Genomic DNA, 20,345 nt, shown 5'->3' with positions numbered 1-20,345 from the left:
TGTGTGTGTTCAAAATAAGGAACAGTAGGGTATAAGACATACGCGGGTGATGATATACAGTATACATTCACACACACACACACACACACACACACATATATATATATATATGTGTGTGTGTGTGTGTGTGTGTGTGTATAAAATAGGGAACAGTAAGGTATAAGACATGCGCGGGTGATATATACTTACACACACACACACACACACACACATATATATATATATATATATATAGTGTGTGTGTGTGTGCGTGTGTTTAAAATAGGGAACAGTAGGGTGTTAGACATGCGTGGGTGGAATTCGTATACTGTAGCCTACGTACAGGAAAGGGTTTCAGCTCTACTGGACAGCCTTATAACTCACTGCGTAGATGCCGTAGGCTTTAAATGACAGGTGTTGAATCCAAGGAGGCTAGGTCAAACCATGCAATGAAATCAAGAAGTTTCATGTCTAGGAATCTCGTTTACATAAAAGGGTGTGAGAAATTTCTTCATTTGAATTATCCACCCATCCAGGGAAAGAAGCTGAAAAGTAAAGATATATTTCAAGGGAAAATAATATTGATCAGAGCCATTTTATGTACTGAAATATAGGTCTACTATAGCGTAGCGTCTTTTATGAATTAATGTGAGTCGTGTGTGTATTGCAAACGCTGTGCAGACTAAGACAACAGGGAAGGATGTTATTATTTTAGTATTATTACTAGCAAAGCCACAACCCTAGTTTGAAAAACAGGATGTTATAAGCCCAGGGGCTTCAACGTGAAAAAATAGTCCAGTGGGGAAAGGAAATAAACTACAAGAGAAGTTATGTACAATTAAAATAACATTTTGAAAACAGTAACATTAAAATAGACCTTTCAAAAATATACTATAAAAAAAGTCATGTTAGTCTGGTTAACATATAAACATTCCCTGCAAGGTTGAACTGTTGATACCTATTATTAGGACACTCAATAAACACACTTTATTTTTTTATAGCAAATAAGTTTGTTTTTAACACATTTGTACTACTGATCTAGTTTCAATAGATTTGCCCAACATACAGTCACGAATTTTAAACGTAGGTATTTTCTATTTGTTCATTGTTATGCTCCAAGTCAACTTTTACCGATTTCCGGTAAAGTAGAAAAAAAATAGAAATAAAAAATAAACATTACTCCGGGATATACGTAAGCTGTTCAAGTACTGAGACCATTAAACCTGTTACCTGACAGAACAATAATTATATATCTATTTACCGTAGGCGTACAATAATTGTTTCGGTTACTGGTACGAACTGCTTAAATCCGTTGGAAATTGTGATACAACATTATCTACTCGTTCCCTGCGACATCTGTTGGTATGTCAATGATTTTGAATAGAAATGGAATTTGTAACCGTCATTTGTATAGCAATCCCGGTTCACAGGAGTCCACAGAACAAGAGCAACAAGTAAAGAAGCTGATTTTCACCTGGATAGCATAAATAGATGACAGAGAAGCTAATTCCCAACGTGTAAATTATGGGAGCAAAGAAAAACGGACATGAGGCGTCCTTTAAATGTTATGAGTTAAACTTGATATTCTTTGGGGTAAGGAATATTTCATGCATCAATGTCAATTTTCGAGGAAGTACAAATTACCATTAATAGAATATCGTCCTTGGCTAGTTCATTGAATACACCGGCGGTTTTTTAATAACCAAATTGTGTTGCTAAAATGTTAACCGTTACGGTGCACGAAAGTATAATTAATCATTAAACTAGCCGTTTAAAGTTATCACGGTTGTCCAAATGTCAAGGTCAAATCTTTAATGGAAACTGAACATACAAGATTAAAGAAAAAAAAATTACCCAGAAATACATGTTAATGGAAACGCGTGGTAGGTTCAAATGGTACTATACATACGCACATAATATGCAATTTTAACTATTTATACACTATTTAAATTACAGTATTTTTCTGACTTGGGTTAGCAAAGAAATGGCGCTTTGATGTTCACATTTCTTTTTTTCAAATTTGCAAGTATCAATTGAAAAGGATAATCTCAGTCATTCACTTGGTACTTTAACAAGTGTTGCGTAAAATGACGCCACCGTGAGTGGCTTATGACGTAGTGGTTTGCTCCAAAGTTTAAAAGAGCAAAAATCTACTGCGCATTCTCTTATTTGTTAACCAACCTGTGTCATCTCACGAGATTTCCATACAGCATCACTTTCATTAGCCTTGCTTTGGCAATATATGACCACGGAGGTATCCTATTGTAAGCATTTAAATGGAGTACAGTACATTGATGATTCATGATGATGACGGCATGTGCTGTGTAACGCCGCCTAATCTTGGGAAAGTATCGTTTGGAAGTTTTTCATCTAATTGTTCGCTTTATTCTGTTTATATAGTAAGATGAAACGTCTTTTATCTTAATGAATATAAGATTCATGCTATAACAATACAAATTAAAGTTACGTAAAACCTATGATGGGGCCATATATATTTCTAGAAAATACCTGACACGGTAACTATGAAAGGCGATTTCAAAGTTAAATAGCCCGGCTTTGCGATTCCAACTAAATGGTTTTTTAAAGATTATTCTGAAAAATAAAGTAATACTATATTATTACGGTTATAAATATATATGAATGCCCAAATATAATAAGATAATATTTTATTTTCGACAAAAGAAGGCAAAATACTGTAAATAACAATTCTCGTGATCGCACCATATTTGGGAAATACTCTGCGACTGCTGCTGGTATAGTTAACCCTCGCATTTTGTTGAATATTTCATGTGTTACTAAACTTAATGTCAAAATGTGCTTACGAAGGAATGCCTTAGCCATAGGAGCAACCACTGGCTTGTGAAAATCATCACATTACCTGATAAATTATCCGGAATAAGAGATTAGTAGTAAGTAGGCAGGAGTGACGCATTCCTTGACTGACAATCGGCCAGCCAGGGATATTCATTCATCTCTATCTGAGTTTTCACTCTGAATTTGTCACTGATTGGCAGTTTGCTGGCTTCCGAGTTACATTTTATTATGGTATACCGATGTTGTCACTCGTTAGAAGCCTTGTATATGTTCGTTTTGCCATGCTTCGTATATGTCGGCTTCTGTGACGATTTTTAGTCATGTGTTACGTCATAAATCTGTGGGTGTTTCTGACAGGAGAGACTTATTTTGGTACGTATAGGCCTATTTACATACCGGACTTGTGCTTCTTTGTATAATTGTGTTATATATTTAAAAGAAATCTATCATGCATGATGATTATTGGGTTTTATTCATGCCTGTAGACAGAACGGCCCCTTTGAAGCCGCTTCCTACTATATCCTAGACTCGGTCTATCCTAAGCCTGTATTTATCTAGGCCTACGTCACCGTTCATGTTGTTTTTGTGTTGGGCTTTTCAGTTGTGTAAATATACATGCCATTGTCGAGTGAATTATATTTGAAGTAGGGTGGAAACCCGGTGTGGATCAGGTGACCTAATTTTCGTCAGGTTGAACACATGATCACTGAACAGCTACAGGTTCAAATGATTATATCTAGACAGTTTATGTTGAGGTTAAATGCCCTGTTTTGGATTAATTTTTTTAACTTTTATTGTATTAGACCTGATATGGCGGTGTGTATTTCGCAATAGATATCTTGTTCTTAATACTATTAATTTATGCATCAATACTATCATAAATATCAGTTGTTTTGGAAGAGTGGTATAGCTTATGCCTATATATTAGATATACTAATAGTTTTATATCAGTATGTCAAGAATAACATCAGTCAATATTCATGTCGAACTTCACTTTTATACATTCAAGTCCAGAAGTTAGCCAGATATGCACAAATCCTAGCCTATATACTTATGAATTTTTTAAGCATAGGCCTATATGATGTTAGTCCTATTCTGTTTGATGTTGAATTTTTTAGGCCTGTAATTTTAATGTTGAGTGATTTTTCTTACACTGAGCCGCCTCCCAAAATTGTTTTATCAATTTCTTACTATGTTTATAAATGACGTTTACTAGTTCATGCATTGTATTCAACTTCGGTCGTAGAATTTGCACTATGACTATATTTAAACGAGACTAACATCACCATCAGCAACTAAACCTTGAGTTATCGTAACCAAGATGAACATTTATATCAGAACAATTCTCTTACATAAGTTAGTCCACCGTTCTATTTCTAAATGACACGTTATTAGATATTAACATATTGCAGTCGATACCTGGGACGTGATCCGAATCGTGTACTATACTTGATATGGTTGCCAGTACAATTACCTCTATTACCATCGTACCATAACTCTATCACTATTATTATTATTATTATTATCATTACTATCCAAGCTACAACCCTAGTTGGAAAAGCAAGATGCTATAAGCCCAGGGGCTCCAACAGGGAAAAATAGCCCAGTGAGGAAAGGAAATAAGGAAATAAATAAATGAAGAGAACAAATTAACAATAAATCATTCTAAAATAAGTAACAACGTCAAAACAGACATGTCATATATAAACTATTAACAACATCAAAAACAAATATGTCATAAATAAACTATAAAAAGACTCGTGTCCGAATAGCTTTTTAGAGTCGTGTACATTTGAAATCACGACACGTCTAACCTGCTAGTTTTCTGAAATACTGTAACATAACTGTTAACTTACGTAATGACTGTCATCGTTGTCGCAATACTGTCATAGTTGTATTCGTTTCCAGTACCTTCTACAGAAATATTTTGTTTATAGTTTTATTGAAAAATATTGTAATGAAGTACGCTGCTCACGTAAACAGTACTTATAAAAGTTGTAATGGAACCAGAACCGCTGATATATACTATTACGGTACGTGTAATAAATGTAATTTTATATAATTTAACTGAACTTCGTGCGACACTTATTCCTCTGGTTGTGATGTTTTTTATTTTTTGTTTTTCTCCTTTTGTATCACTTGATATAGAGTCGTAGCATTATAGCCAACATTAAATGAAGGTGCAATACAAGAATATACCCTAGTTTCCCTTGTGCAACATGATCAATATTTGTTCAAGAAATTGTGACTATTATTATGAATCTGTATTAGAAATTTTAAGAATGTTTTCATTTAAAGTAAATGCTTTTAGGCAATCTTAAAACTATTTGGATAATAAAATTTAGGGCTAGAAGGAAGAAAATTGTCTAAAGAATATAATTTTTGTTGTTATTTCTAGGATTCTTAGAACGTTGGTGTTTACATGATATCGTTTTGATGGTTATTGCTGAAATACTGTTTTCCTGCATCTATTTATTGATTTCATTAACTGAAAGCTTTTTTGCTAGTTATATTTCTTCATAGATGAATTAGGTTACTAAGTAAAAGGGAATTTAGAAAAGATTTTTAATATTCTGATATAGTTTTATGGGCTTTGACATTAGCTACAGCAGCTCTTATATGTCAAGGATCATTTGTGATGGGCACAACATGCTCACATTGATATACCTGGACAATTAGTGTACAGTATAGAGTAATCTCAATATAAAATAGTAGATATTGTTGTGACAGATTTTCATCTGATAGATTATTAAATTGTTTTGTATCATAACCTTACATCGACTTCATTGATCAACAGTAGCTTTCAGCTAGTACTGTAACATATACCTCTTGACCATAGGAATGGCCTTAGCTGTGAGCTTCACCGTAACCTCGCTTTGATTATTGGTTTTCGTCAAGAATACCGCAAAGAATTTTTGTCAATTTGTATATAAGAAAAGTTCTGAATAATTTAGTATTCTGTACAGCATTTGTTTTTTTATCTTGTACAAACTTTTTCGTTGTGTTTTCCATTTACAAAGCGATTTCGCTGCATGTAGTGTTGCACATTCTCAAAGTGAGCTAAGGTTGACTGTGGAAGTCAGTTGTTTGTTATGCTTTATTTATTATCAATTTGCAATTTTGCTGAAAGCACCTTGTCTTTTCTATTTCCTCATATACAGTAGTTTTTTTTTATTTTTAATGTCATTCACTGACTCACACTGTACTGATTGTTTGGTAAGTCTTGCGTAATTGAATCAAGCATTAATGGAATCTGCAAGAAAGTTGCAAAACGGGTATTAATGAAATTGTTTAAATAATAAAATGTGATATGCAAGGTCATGGGATTCTTTGGTGGACTTTATACAGTACAGTCTGGTAGTGCAGTACACAAAATACAGTAAAGTAGTATGAAAAGGTACATAGCTCTTTCATGTAAATGCAACATACTATGGTTTATGAAGCTTATCACACAATCATTATGGTGACATTTAGTGTAAGCTCTCAAGTAGATAATTTACTATTCAGTTACTTTCACACAAAGGGATTTTGCTGAACATCGCATTTCTGACTTCCTAAGTACTAAGTGTAATCTTTATTGTTTTAGACTTCCAAATATTGTGACATTCCTGTTCTTGAAGTACATTCATAATATGAGTGTGTATTATTGCTCAAGTTATGAATTGCATTACTCTAGGTATGAACTGTAAGGGTAAGATTCATCAATAAATATGCTTCTTAAATGAATTGTAATCGTGAAACTTAATCAGCACTTTTAAGTAAGGAAAGCTAATCATTAAATATTTTGATAAAAGCTAGTTGAAGTGTGTTATGTCATAGTTGTTGTGATGAGTCTTGCTAGGTGGTATATGATGTCATTGATCCATTGATGAGTGTTGTTAGAATATTTTTCACAGATTATTATGTAATGTACTTCTTAACCAATTGTCAGTTAGTTTTTATTATTCCCCCCCCCCCCTCATTTTTCAGTAGTTTTGTCTTCAAGGAATTTGAGTGATAGATATAGTAAAAAGTGCAATGTTTTTCTTAGATGATTATTACCTACAAATACAGAAATGTTATGGTTGTATTAGTAATATAATAAGGTTTATGCTGACATGCAAAATACAGTGATAAAGTATTTGAGTATGACTTATAACTCGGGGAGCTGTGCCTTTATAATTTTACATTCTAGCATAATATCAGTCTAATGACCAGGGAATATACTATGTAGATCACCATTCAGACCTACAAAAAATAACAATCTGCTATAAACTAGTTGATGGCTTGTGGGTGCTGTTACTTTCTATTCAGGGATTGGTCATTTTGCTTAGAAGTTCCCTAAGCTTATTCCCTCATTTGTTAGACAGCTGCCATAATTATCTCAATATATCTTATTGAAGTCTCTTTGCTATTTCTGCTCCAGAAGAGATAGATCTGATGATCTATCCAAAAGTACTGTACTAAGATTTCCCTCTACGTACAGTACTGTACTAAAATTTCCGTCTACGTACAGACTGCTCCTATCGATCTCCTTTTGTCGTATGGGTAGCCCCCGTTGCCTTTGTTATAATTTGACATTCTTTTGTGAACATTCATATCTCTCTCTTGCTCTCGCTTTCTGTAAGTCAGTCGTTGTTAGGGTGAGGTCCATAATTGGTGGCTCAATTTTTTGGCTAATTGCATGAACGTTTCAGTACATGGTTTAAGATAGCAGACACCTGGCAGTGTGATCCAGGTACAATAAGGGAGACTGTATCCGTTAAGGCTGATCTCAGGACCATTCAACTCATACTCTTGCAGAGGGTGGGGATTGATCTACCTTTATTATGAGAAATATGTAAGTGGCTGTTTTCAAAATGACAGCCTCTATCAAAATTAGCATTGCGGCTTATGAGAATGTTTCAAAATCTGTGGGTAATGGGGTTTGGGTTGGGGTCTGCTCCTTTAATTCTTATTAGATGTACAGAGGACAGAAAAGAGTCTTCTTTTATTAACCTGATACATGGAAGATTTTGTATACAGTAGTGAATTGTTTATTGTTTTGCAACACACATGGGAAGTGATTGATAGGCCAAAACATTACGGGAATGTTTAGGGAGTGGATGTTGGTAAAGTCCCTAAGGAGACTCATTTACAATCTTGAGCTTAAGGAAGGTACAGCGATATCTCGTTGTTGTTGTAGATTGCCTGGCCCTTTTGCAATTATGCAGCTCACAATGTGATGCCTCAAGGGTAGGATTAATTCAACCAGTCAAAGTATATTATAATCCAGACGAGTTGGCTGTGGACAAGGTTCTTAGGATTGTAGAAGCCAAGGTATTGATAGGCAAGTTAGAATGAAATGAGGCAATTAAGTAGAAGTGGTAAAGAAAATGGGGGAAGTAGAAGTGGTAAAGAAAATGGGGGGAAGATATTTGTTATGTCAGTTAATGCTATGAATGATAATGGGAAATTTAGTAACAATGATTTCCACCACAGAAAATCTTTTGAATTGAGAAGTGCATGCACTAAGTTCCGAAGCTCCGAATGAAGTCACAGTTACATAAACTACATTATGTATGTAATAAATTATCTCTTATGTATAGTTTATACATAGGCAGTAAAGCATTTGTTTGGATAGAGGATGAAGTGAGTGAATAAGTTTTAGGAAATTATAAATCCAAAAATAAACAATATGTAGAATGGATATTCTAATTTTATTTAAAATCAAGGATATGGAAAATAACTCTTTTGCATAGTTTGCTTAAAATATTCCTTTTTTACATCCACGAATGAATGATGTTTTAGTATGAAAAGGGAATATAACTTGCTTTTCATGATGTTTGAGAATTGAACATACCACGGTCTCTACTATACATGTCACACTTAAAAAAATACAGTATATTGGAGAAATGTGTCCTATAGACTTATTTGTATTACTGTACAAGATATTGTAAATACATGTTAAAGCTAATTTTCAATTGGTAAATAAGAAAATGATGTTTGTAGCAAAAGAATTCCTTGAACAAATACCCAAATATTAAGATTTGATAAAGCTAAGGTAGGCTAGCCTTGACATAAATGGTTGATTGATTAATAGTAACTTCGCTGTCTTTACAACTGTCAGGATCACTTGTCTCCTATTGGAATTATACAGAGGATGTGATGTAGTTAGGTATATGAAATTTAGCATTTTTCTTTAAAGTAAGCTCTCTTGTTAGATTACGTGAGTTTGAATTAAAACGTATGTATGATCAGGTCTTTGGAATATAATTACTGGTAGGTAGTGTAGTTGATTGTGGAGTAGACTTCGGCACAATTTCCTTTAAAGTGGCGTCTTGTTTCAAGAAGCCATCCTAATTTCTTTTTGTTCTTACACAAATACTGTACAAGCCATCGTCTTTTATCATAGGAGAGTGATAAAATGGTGGAATGGGGATATCAGGCAATGGAGAATGCAGACATGCCCTCTCTCTCTTTGTCTTGGAACTGACAGTTATTTATTTAGAACTTGATAATTTTTCTTTTTCAATATTAATCTTACCCGATGATCATGTAGCTGCAACTCTGTTGCCCGACAGAAAAAACCTAAGGTCGGGATACGCCAGCGATCGCTATACAGGTGGGGGTGTACAACAACAGCGCCATCTGTCGAGTAGGTACTCAGGTACTTCTTGTCAACAAGAACCAATTTTTCCTCTGTCGTGCCACCGGCAAGACCTACTTGATACGCTGTTGTTTCTGGAGTTGATTTCACGCTTTTTGGTGATGTATTCTCTCTAGATATTAGCTTTCGCTGTACAGGAGTTATTATCATTACCTTATCAAGCTTTTTTGATTAGTTTTGGATTAATGAATTCCTTAAGAATGCACGTAGGCTAGAGAAGGATAGGATCAGGAGGAGTTCGTCTCGCTCTTTTGATTTTTCCTCTCCCCATGCCCCTCAACCTATTCCTTCCCCTGTAGTGGTGACTCCCGACCCTGCTACTAGTGCTCAACCCTCGATGGCGGACATGATGCGTGCCATTCAGGCTCTTGGTGACAGAGTGGAGTCATTAGCTAATGACCGCAATCAACTCTTGGCCGATGTCAAAGAGTTGAAAGAGAAAAGTGCAGTGGGAAGTGTAGTGAGTGCAAGTGCGGTGAAAAGTGTCAGTGTTAGTGTTACGCATGAGGGTGCATCTGTTCGTGCCAGTCGTCCTCCCAGTCCGGGACCTCTTGCAAGCTCCCAAGCCCAGGGGAGAAGCAATGTCGAAGGACCAAAGGGTTCGACAGGCCTTGATCAGCGTACAGATGTACCCTCAGTGGTTGCGGACGTATCTTGCAGAGATCGTCCCATCCACAAACAGACGAGTGAGCCCATTCATTCCTCGTCTGTGGAAGAAGTTTCTAGGCAGAAACGTTGGACCAAGGTCTCACGACCTCTCAAGCGCAAGGTCCCTTCCGAGCGAGTCCAACGGCCCAGGTGTAGCCACTGGGTCAGTTCGGACTCGCCGCAGTCTTCCGAAGACTGCACACCTCCCAAGAGAGGTAGAGTGGTTCCGCAGCAGGCAATCACTCCGTCTGTTGCCGCACCAACCACGGTAGACCCTAAGTGGTCTATGCTGCAGTCTATGCAGTCTCAGCTTGCTTCCTTCATGCAGGAGTATCGTGCTGAGAAGGTTGACACTGCACCTGTTAACCTACAACCTGCCACGGTTGTGCGCTCAGCAGATACTGCGGCTGCCTGCTCCCACACTCCGCCTGTGAGAGCTCCACCACCGATGCGCAGTCGACCCTGCCAGACGCATGTTGACGTTAGCCGACGTGCGGCACCCTCCGTTGACATGCGTGAGCTACCGCATCAGCAGTGGGAAGGTGCTGTCAAGCTGCCGTGTTTTGACGCAATGCGGCAGTCTCCGCAACCCACGGCAGTCCCCACCACGCACCATCACTGCGCTTTTGTTGTTGCCAGCTCTCAGACTGACCAGCAGCGGCATGATGTGGGATCCAGTGCAGCTACGCATGCACCCGTGCTGCCGGATTCAGCCGTTCAGCCTTCTTCTCCACCTTTGCCGCTTCCTCCTCAGCATTCGGATGAAGGAGTCTCTGATGACGACGAAGCTGCGCATTTGGACGATCCGCACTCCGACATAGAAGAACCCAAGACTACGCCTCCCTCCTTAGACTTTAGGAAAGTCCTTGCCCTGTTTAAGGAGTTGTATCCGGACCAGTTTGTGTCTGCAACCCCGCGCTCACCTCCCTCTGAGTTCGCTTTAGGCATGCAGTCAGCAGCTCCTGCCTTTACGAAACTCGTACTCGCGCGCTCATCCAAGAGAGCTTTAAGGGTACTGGGAGAGTGGTTGCAGTCCAAGAAGCAACTTGGGAAGACAGCCTTCATCTTTCCTCCGACCAAGCTTGCTTCCAAATCTAGCGTCTGGTATGCCACGGGAGAAGATCCCGGCTTGGGAGTTCCTGCCTCTGCCCAGGGCGACTTCTCAAGTCTGGTTGACTCTCCCCGCAGGCTGGCTATGAGACGCTCCAAGATTTGCTGGACCTTTTCGGACATGGACCATCTGTTGAAGGGAGTTTTTCGTGCTTTTGAGATCTTCAACTTCCTGGACTGGTGTTTGGGAGCGTTAAGCAGAAAGACCTCTCCTTCGGATAAGGACACTGCCATGCTCATCATGTCATGCATGGATAAAGCCATTCGGGATGGGTCTGGCGAGCTTGCGGCTTCGTACGTGTCTGGAGTTCTTAAGAAGCGAGATCACCTTTGCTCCTTCTTGTCTGCGGGGATCACTCCATGTCAGAAGTCGGAGTTGATGTTTGCTCCGCTTTCCAAGTGTCTCTTTCCGGAAGAGCTGATCAAGGGGATTGCCGCCTCGTTGATCCAGAAGGATACCCATGACCTGGTGGCTTCATCCGCACGTAAAGTCACAGCTTTACCTTCCGTGCCTAGACCTAGGATGGACACACCAGCGTCTAGGTTCATTCCGCCCTTTCGTGGCAGAACCTCCAGCAGAGGAGGTACCCGTGCCGACAGTCAACGTGGCAAAAAGAAGAAGGGTTCCAAGTCCTCAAAAGGCAGAGTCTGACTGCCAACCTCTCCAGACAGCAGTGGGAGCCAGGCTCAAGAACTACTGGCAGGCCTGGGAGAACAGGGGTGCAGACGCACAGTCTGTGAAGTTGCTAAGAGAGGGGTACAGGATTCCATTCTTGCGCAAGCCCCCTCTAGCAACTACTCCCATCGACCTCTCTCCCAGGTACAAAGAGGACGACAAGAGGCTAGCTTTACAGCAAGAGGTGTCTCTCTTGCTACAAAAGGGAGCGGTAGTCATAGTCCGGGACCATCAATCCCCGGGCTTCTACAACCGTCTCTTCTTAGTAGCGAAGAAGACAGGAGGGTGGAGACCGGTGCTGGACGTCAGTGCTCTCAATGCTTTTGTCACCAAGCAGACGTTCACCATGGAGACGACGAAGTCGGTGCTAGCATCGGTCAGGAAGGAAGACTGGATGGTCTCGTTGGACCTAAAGGACGCGTACTTTCACGTCCCCGTCCATCCAGACTCCCAACCTTTCCTAAGGTTCGTCTTTGGAAAGGTCGTTTACCAGTTCCAAGCCCTGTGCTTTGGCCTAAGCACGGCACCTCTAGTGTTTACCAAACTGATGAGGAATATTGCCAAATTCCTGCATTTGGCAGACATCAGAGCCTCCCTCTATTTGGACGACTGGCTTTTAAGAGCTCCGTCAAGTCGTCGCTGTCTGGAGAATCTCAAATGGACTATGGATCTGACCAAGGAATTGGGTCTCCTGGTCAATATAGAAAAGTCCCAACTCGTCCCATCCCAAACTATAGTCTATCTAGGTATGGAGATTCAGAGTCGAGCTTTTCGGGCTTTTCCGTCGGCCCCCAGAATCAGTCAAGCCCAAGAATGCATCCAGAGCATGCTGAAAAGGAACCGATGTTCAGTCAGACAGTGGATGAGTCTAACAGGGACGCTGTCATCCCTGGCCCAGTTCATCGCGTTAGGGAGACTCCACCTCCGACCCCTTCAGTTTCATCTAGCTGCTCACTGGAGAAAGGACATGACGCTAGAAGCGGTCTCAGTTCCTATATCCGAAGAGATGAAGTCTGCACTGACTTGGTGGAAGAACAGCATTCTTCTCAAGGAAGGTCTACCACTGGCTGTTCAGACCCCCGACCACCTTCTCTTCTCGGACGCATCGGACACGGGCTGGGGTGCGACACTGGACGGACGGGAATGCTCGGGCACGTGGAATCCGGATCAAAGAGCACTTCACATCAACTGCAAGGAGCTACTGGCAGTTCATCTGGCCTTGAGAAGCTTCAAGTCCCTCCTTCTAGGCAAGGTGGTGGAGGTGAACTCCGACAACACTACAGCCTTGGCGTACATCTCCAAGCAAGGAGGGACTCATTCGAGGAAGTTGTTCGAGATCGCAAGGGACCTCCTCACCTGGTCAAGAGTTCGAAAGATATCGCTTGTAACGAGGTTCATTCAAGGCGACATGAATGTCATGGCAGACCGCCTCAGCCGGAAGGGTCAGGTCATCCCCACAGAGTGGACCCTTCACAAGAATGTTTGCAGCAGACTATGGGCCCTGTGGGGTCAGCCCACCATAGATCTGTTCGCTACCTCGATGACCAAGAGGCTCCCAAATTATTGCTCTCCGATTCCGGACCCAGCAGCAGTTCACGTAGATGCCTTTCTTCTGGATTGGTCCCATCTAGACCTGTATGCGTTCCCCCCGTTCAAGATTGTCAACAAGGTACTGCAGAAGTTCGCCTCTCACGAAGGGACACGGTTGACGTTGGTTGCTCCCCTCTGGCCCGCGAGAGAATGGTTCACCGAGGTACTGCAATGGCTAGTAGACGTTCCCAGGACCCTTCCTCTAAGAGTGGACCTTCTGCGTCAGCCGCACGTAAAGAAGGTACACCCAAGCCTCCACGCTCTTCGTCTGACTGCCTTCAGACTATCGAAAGACTCTCAAGAGCTAGAGGCTTTTCGAAGGAGGCAGCCAGAGCGATTGCCAGAGCAAGGAGGACATCCACTCTCAAGGTCTACCAGTCAAAATGGGAAGTCTTCCGAAGCTGGTGCAAGGCGAATTCAGTTTCCTCAACCAGTACCTCTGTAACGCAGATAGCTGACTTCCTTTTACATCTAAGGAATGTAAGATCCCTATCAGCTCCTACGATCAAAGGTTACAGAAGCATGTTGGCAGCAGTCTTCCGACACAGAGGCTTAGATCTTTCCACCAACAAAGATCTACAGGACCTCCTTAAGTCTTTTGAGACCTCAAAGGAGCGTCGGTTAGCCACACCAGGTTGGAACTTAGACGTGGTTTTAAGGTTCCTGATGTCAGCAAGGTTCGAACCGCTTCAATCAGCCTCTTTTAAAGATCTCACTTTGAAGACTCTTTTCCTCGTTTGCTTAGCAACAGCTAAAAGAGTCCGTGAGATACACGCCTTCAGCAGGAACATAGGTTTTACATCTGAAACGGCTACATGTTCCTTACAGCTTGGTTTTTTAGCTAAAAACGAGCTCCCTTCTCGTCCTTGGCCCAAATCGTTCGAGATCCCAAGCCTGTCCAATTTGGTTGGAAACGAACAAGAGAGAGTACTATGCCCAGTAAGAGCTCTTAAGTACTATTTAAGACGTACAAAGCCATTACGAGGACAATCAGAAGCTTTATGGTGTTCTATTAAGAAACCTGCTTTACCGATGTCGAAGAACGCAGTTTCTTATTACATCAGGCTTTTGATTAGAGAAGCCCATTCTCATCTGAATGAGGAAGACCATGCTTTGCTGAAGGTAAGGACACATGAAGTTAGAGCTGTCGCTACTTCAGTGGCCTTCAAACAGAACCGTTCTCTGCAGAGTGTAATGGATGCAACCTATTGGAGAAGCAAGTCAGTGTTCGCATCATTTTACCTTAAAGATGTCCAGTCTCTTTACGAGAACTGCTACACCCTGGGACCATTCGTAGCAGCGAGTGCAGTAGTAGGTGAGGGCTCAACCACTACATTCCCATAATCCCATAACCTTTTTTAATCTTTCTCTTGAAATGCTTTTTATTGTTGTTTTTGGGTTGTCCGGAAGGCTAAGAAGCCTTTCGCATCCTGGTTGATTTGGCGGGTGGTCAAATTCTTTCTTGAGAAGCGCCTAGATTAGAGGTTGTGATGAGGTCCTTTAGTATGGGTTGCAGCCCTTCATACTTCAGCACCTAGGAGTCGCTCAGCATCCTAAGAGGATCGCTAGGCTCAGTAAGGAAGACGTACTTAAAAAGGCAGAGTAATGGTTCAAGTCGACTTCCTTACCAGGTACTTATTTATTTTATGTTTGTTATTTTGAATAACTGCTAAAATGAAATACGGGATACTTAGCTTCTAATGTTAACATGTATGCTGGTCTCCACCCACCCCCCTGGGTGTGAATCAGCTACATGATCATCGGGTAAGATTAATATTGAAAAATGTTATTTTCCTTAGTAAAATAAATTTTTGAATATACTTACCCGATGATCATGAATTTAAGGACCCTCCCTTCCTCCCCATAGAGACCCAGTGGACCGAGGAGAAAATTGGTTCTTGTTGACAAGAAGTACCTGAGTACCTACTCGACAGATGGCGCTGTTGTTGTACACCCTCACCTGTATAGCGATCGCTGGCGTATCCCGACCTTAGGTTTTTTCTGTCGGGCAACAGAGTTGCAGCTACATGATCATCGGGTAAGTATATTCAAAAATTTATTTTACTAAGGAAAATAACATTTTTCTTTTCCAACGTGGTTGTATGAGATTGTTTTTGTCATGTTGTTCGTGTGGACATGTACCATCGAAGAACTGCAGTACTTTCATGAGCGGATTGATGTTGATCTTCATTCAGTTTGCTGGTCTTGCAGAGGTCATGAATGCACAGAGGACTTCAGTCATATATGCACAGAGGACTCGCCGTGTATGAGGATGAAGTTTGGAAGAAGGAAGAAGCCAAAGAGGGACTGTTCTCTTTTGGTTGTCCTTGAAGGCAAAAAAGGACAGGCCTGCTTCTTCTTTCCCCTGGTTTCTCCTTTCTGACTTCACAAGTGGCTTTCTCTGGGAACCGCACGATCAAGATTGATGGCACCTTAACGCTCGTGGACAGATGAGTGTTGCCTAGTGAATCGATGGTACCTCCTCCTCTGGGTGAGCAAGTTTTATGACAGACTCTTGACATCCAGGGCTCCCTGTCGTAGAATAATCTTCAATATTTCCTGGCTTCGAGACGTTTAGCAGAAGTCATTCCTTCAGAGGGGTCTCTTCAGGAGTAGTTGGCTGTCATTCCTCCACCTGCTGATGGCACCATGGAAGAGGAACTTCCACATCCCACTCTAACTTCCCAGGAGGCATCTTCAAGGACAGCGGCTCATCACTCTTCTGCTTCCTGTGTGCGTTCTTCTCTTCAGAGTGCACTCCTTTGGTTGTTTGTCAACCTCCTTGCATATTTTCTGCAGAGGTTGATAGCACACCATCCAGCAAACGGTTCCCATCTCTTCGGTCTTCCAGATTTTCCAGTATGACTCCCTGATTTTCTTCCAGTGGTTTTCTTTCATGCTCCAGGTGCAGATAGCACTTTGGAGCATCGTCGCTCTTCTAGGAAGAAATTATTCTCGTTTTCCTTGTCACACCAGACACATTTGTCCAAACGTTTCCCCTGCTCACTGTCGGCATTTTTACCCCTCGCGGAGTTGCTCTTCAGTAGATTCTTTTAGCTCTCCCTGCAGGTCTCGCAAAAAGACGTCATCTTTTTTGGCGTCCCCTTATCAAGCTATGTGCTCCAGTTTGTTGTCCAGCCACGATTCAGTAAACACACTTCATTGATTTTCAAGGCCCTGCACTCCAGTCGGCGCTCTCCTTCACGCTCCAAACAAGTTTCTAACCCTGCCTCTCCTAATGAGGCAGTGTGTCTGTCTGCAGAAAGGTACGTGTGCCACCTGTTCTTGTAGAAACCTCACAATCCTTTGCCCGCACGAAGAATGTCGACCCTCTAACCCTTGGGATTTTGGGGCACAGTCTCATTCTAATCAGGACAATCCACTGTCTAGAATCACTACGGTCAAGCAAAAGAACAGAAGGAGAGATGTCTTTCATGGACAACTATAGGATATCTGATCGAGTATGATCAACCCACAGACAGTGTCCTCCTCTTCGTAGATAACGAATGAAAGGGACTCCTGTCTCTGGATGTTTTGAGACTGCGTCTTTTCTCCCCTGGCACCTTAAGGAAAGAAGACAGGACCGAAGACACAGGAGGAGGTGGTTCCACCAGTTGACCCCAGAAAACATCTGATTGTGAGGCTTTTGTCTTCTGTCTCTGCCTCGCAACCAATCCTAGAAGACATTCCATTTCCTTTATCAGATGCAAAGGCGTTAAAAGAGGATAATAATTCTGAGAACTCCAAAGGGATTACTCCTCTACTTGCAAGTCCTGAGACTCCAGGGATTGAAGGAGTGTCAGAATCTAGTTTTTACAAGGTGTTGAGGAAAATCTGTGGAGTTGATAGTTTAAGCGAGGCATTTGGATCTCCACCAAAGGACAAAAAGGCATGCATCCATCTTCTGTACTGCACCCTTTCCAATGCAAAACCTCTACTAGAAGCTTGAGGACCTGGTAGCAGGAGAAGAGAACTCATTCAAGTCTGGCAAGTCCTCAAGTCTCGCACTTATTCTGCTGCCTAAGCAGAATAGGTCATACAGAATCTTTGGGGGCACAACTACCGCCGCTTCTAATAGTACCCAGGGTTGCTGTCATCACCTTGAGCTGCTCTTCAGAGGCTTTAGTCAGTCCCAGTCTCCTCCTCCTTTCAGCCAGAAGCATCTTTGATGGAAGTGTACCAACCGTGTGTCACACAATTGTACATAATTCCTTTTGTATATAATATGCTTGTATCTTCGCTCTTCCCTCGCACTCAAACGAACATGAAATTTCATGTCTGCTGTTTTGCTCTGAACTTTGTCTGTCCCTCGAACATGCCATGTCCTGTTGCCTTGCCGTTTTGTATATAAAGAAGAGTGTTCCTTAATATAGAACTCAGTCGTTCCCAATCTGCCTTTGAGTTCACAACTCCTCACTCCGGCGCCGTCACATTGGTGACCCCGGAGTGACTCGCTCCTCCCGCCTCCCCATCCCCCCTACACCTCTCACCGTTACTATGACGCCGTCAACGCATACCTTCTGCAGCAGTACTCGCCGTCACCAGCCGCCCGTATAGCAACGCCTTTTCAGCTCTCTCAGCAACCGTTGGGGGACCAAAGGGCTTCGCTCACCCTCGGGAAAATGACCAGTATCACTCGCCTGCAACCTGCCGCAGACGGCTCTCCTTGTGATGGGAACCCACTTCATGACTTTCAAACCTCCATCAACGCCTCCACTCGTGACGAAGAGGACATCTATTCAACTTCAACCGAAGCTGACGTGAATGCCGTAGGACACGCCTATGAATGCCGTAGGACATACACGCCTATGAACGCCGTAGGCCTATGAATGCCGTAGGACACACGCCTATGAATGCCGTAGGACACACACGCCTATGAATGCCGTAGGACACACTCGCCTATGAATGCCGTAGGACACGCCTATGAATGCCGTAGGACACACACGCCTATGAATGCCGTAGGACACACTCGCCTACCCCGTGACGAGCCGGAGCGGCAACAGCCACCCATCATCCACCACTCGCTCGCACCCAAACCAACGACTTCTACAGCCACTCACTGTCGCTAATCGGCGCAGTGTTTACTTCTACCTCCCCAGATTCAGGGCACCTATTTAACATGTTCAGTATGTCATTTTTAGAGGGGGAGCCATGTACCAACCGTGTGTCACACAATTGTACATAATTCCTTTTGTATATAATATGCTTGTATCTTCGCTCTTCCCTCGCACTCAAACGAACATGAAAATTCATGTCTGCTGTTTTGCTCTGAACTTTGTCTGTCCCTCGAACATGCCATGTCCTGTTGCCTTGCCGTTTTGTATATAAAGAAGAGTGTTCCTTAATATAGAACTCAGTCGTTCCCAATCTGCCTTTGATTACACAACTCCTCTCTCGGCGCCGTCACAGAAGCCACAGCTAGGAACACCCTTCAGGCTGGCTCTTAGATTGATTACTGGTCTGGTACAGTCGGTTATCTCATAGATATGATTGAGAACTTAACCGACCTTACAAAGAAGCAATTGTTTAAGGATGTTATGTTAACAGGCGCTAGGGCGGTCGAGTACCTGGTTTATCAGGCTGCCAACCAGTGGGCAAATAGGTTGTTGAAGCGCTGCGAAGATGTGACTTTGAGGATGCACAACGGCAGCGGCTGTAGGGAGAAGCTGGACCTGTGGAATAGTCGGAAGACTCTGTTGCTGTTTCCACCCGAGGACATCATGTTCATGACGAAGGCTGGAGGAAGGAGACACATGACTCGTTGATGCAAAGGACTGTGACCTTTTGTGAACCCCAACTTTCTACCTCAAGGCAGCCCAAGTCATTGGTCCAGTCCATCCAACTGAGGTAGGGATAATGGCAGAGGAAAGCATCTGCAGTAGGATGGGCATTCCTCCCCATTACTGTACCACCAATAGAAGGATGCCTACAAAGGAATTGGAAGAGATTATGGTTCCAACAAGCAGAGGACTGGACAGTCCAGTTCCTATGCTCAGGATACCTTCGTTTACCATCTCTACCCCCTCTTTATTCTTCCTCCGGCGTTGACCTCATCTGATCGGTGGGGGTCGGCAGAACATCTTGCCCTTCAACAGGGAGTAGGAAAGGTATTGGAGAAGGATGCCTCGCAGTAGGTTAAGGATGGGTCGCCCCTTTTCTTCAGTTGACTCTGTCTTATGATAAAGACATCTGGAGACCAGTCATTGATCTTTCTGCTCTGAACATGTTCATCCGTCAGACCACGTTCAAAATGGAAGCTTCAGCTACAGGTGTCCAGGTGATAAGACTAGGGACTTCTTGATAATTATGAACCTCAAGGAGGCTGATATCCAGATACTGGTTAACCTGTCATCCTAGAAATATCCTTGAGTAGTAGTTGACGGGAAGGTTTTCATTTAAAGGTCCTTGGCTAAAGTCTGTCGACAACTCCACAGGTCTTCACAAGGGTATTCAAGCTTCTATCGTCCTGGGTCCATGCCAACAGAATCAGGTTGCTTTGCTACCGGGACAACTGGTTGATTCTTGCAGAATGAAGAGAAAGCTTCTGTCACCCTGGGTCTATGCCAGTGGAATCAAGTTGCTTTGCTACCTGGACGACTGGTTGATTCTTGCAGAATCAAGAGAAAGCTTCAGTCGTCCTGGGTCTATGCCAACAGAATCAGGTTGCTTTGCTACCTGGACGACTGGTTGATTCTTGCAGAATCAAGAGAAAGCTTCAGTCGTCCTGGGTCTATGCCAACAGAATCAGGTTGCTTTGCTACCGGGACAACTGGTTGATTCTTGCAGAATCAAGAGAAAGCTTCTGTCACCCTGGGTCTATGCCAATGGAATCAACTTGCTTTGCTACCTGGACGACTGGTTGATTCTTGCAGAATCAAGAGAAAGCTTCAGTCGTCCTGG

The 20,345-nt window shown here is 42.3% G+C and overlaps 1 protein-coding gene across 9 annotated transcripts in view; it reads left to right on the top strand.

The window, feature by feature from the left end:
• Positions 1 to 20,345, top strand: part of LOC137638642 (putative uncharacterized protein DDB_G0286901) — a 69,025-nt gene that overhangs the window by 492 nt on the left and 48,188 nt on the right. Inside the window, exon 1 of one of the 9 annotated variants that reach the window (XM_068370907.1) lies at positions 2,207 to 2,243. The exons of 1 other annotated variant lie outside the window; for it this stretch is intronic. In XM_068370907.1, the coding sequence (XP_068227008.1) occupies positions 2,222 to 2,243 (22 nt within the window). In that variant the 5' untranslated portion in view covers positions 2,207 to 2,221. 7 more of the 9 variants (XM_068370910.1, XM_068370913.1, XM_068370909.1 and 4 more) reach the window with 7 other exon arrangements.

Source organism: Palaemon carinicauda, chromosome 3, assembly GCF_036898095.1.
Source record: "Palaemon carinicauda isolate YSFRI2023 chromosome 3, ASM3689809v2, whole genome shotgun sequence".
NCBI classification, from domain to species: Eukaryota; Metazoa; Arthropoda; class Malacostraca; order Decapoda; family Palaemonidae; genus Palaemon; species Palaemon carinicauda.
Note: the sequence above shows the minus strand (reverse complement) of the source record. Positions and strands in the feature narration are given on the sequence as shown.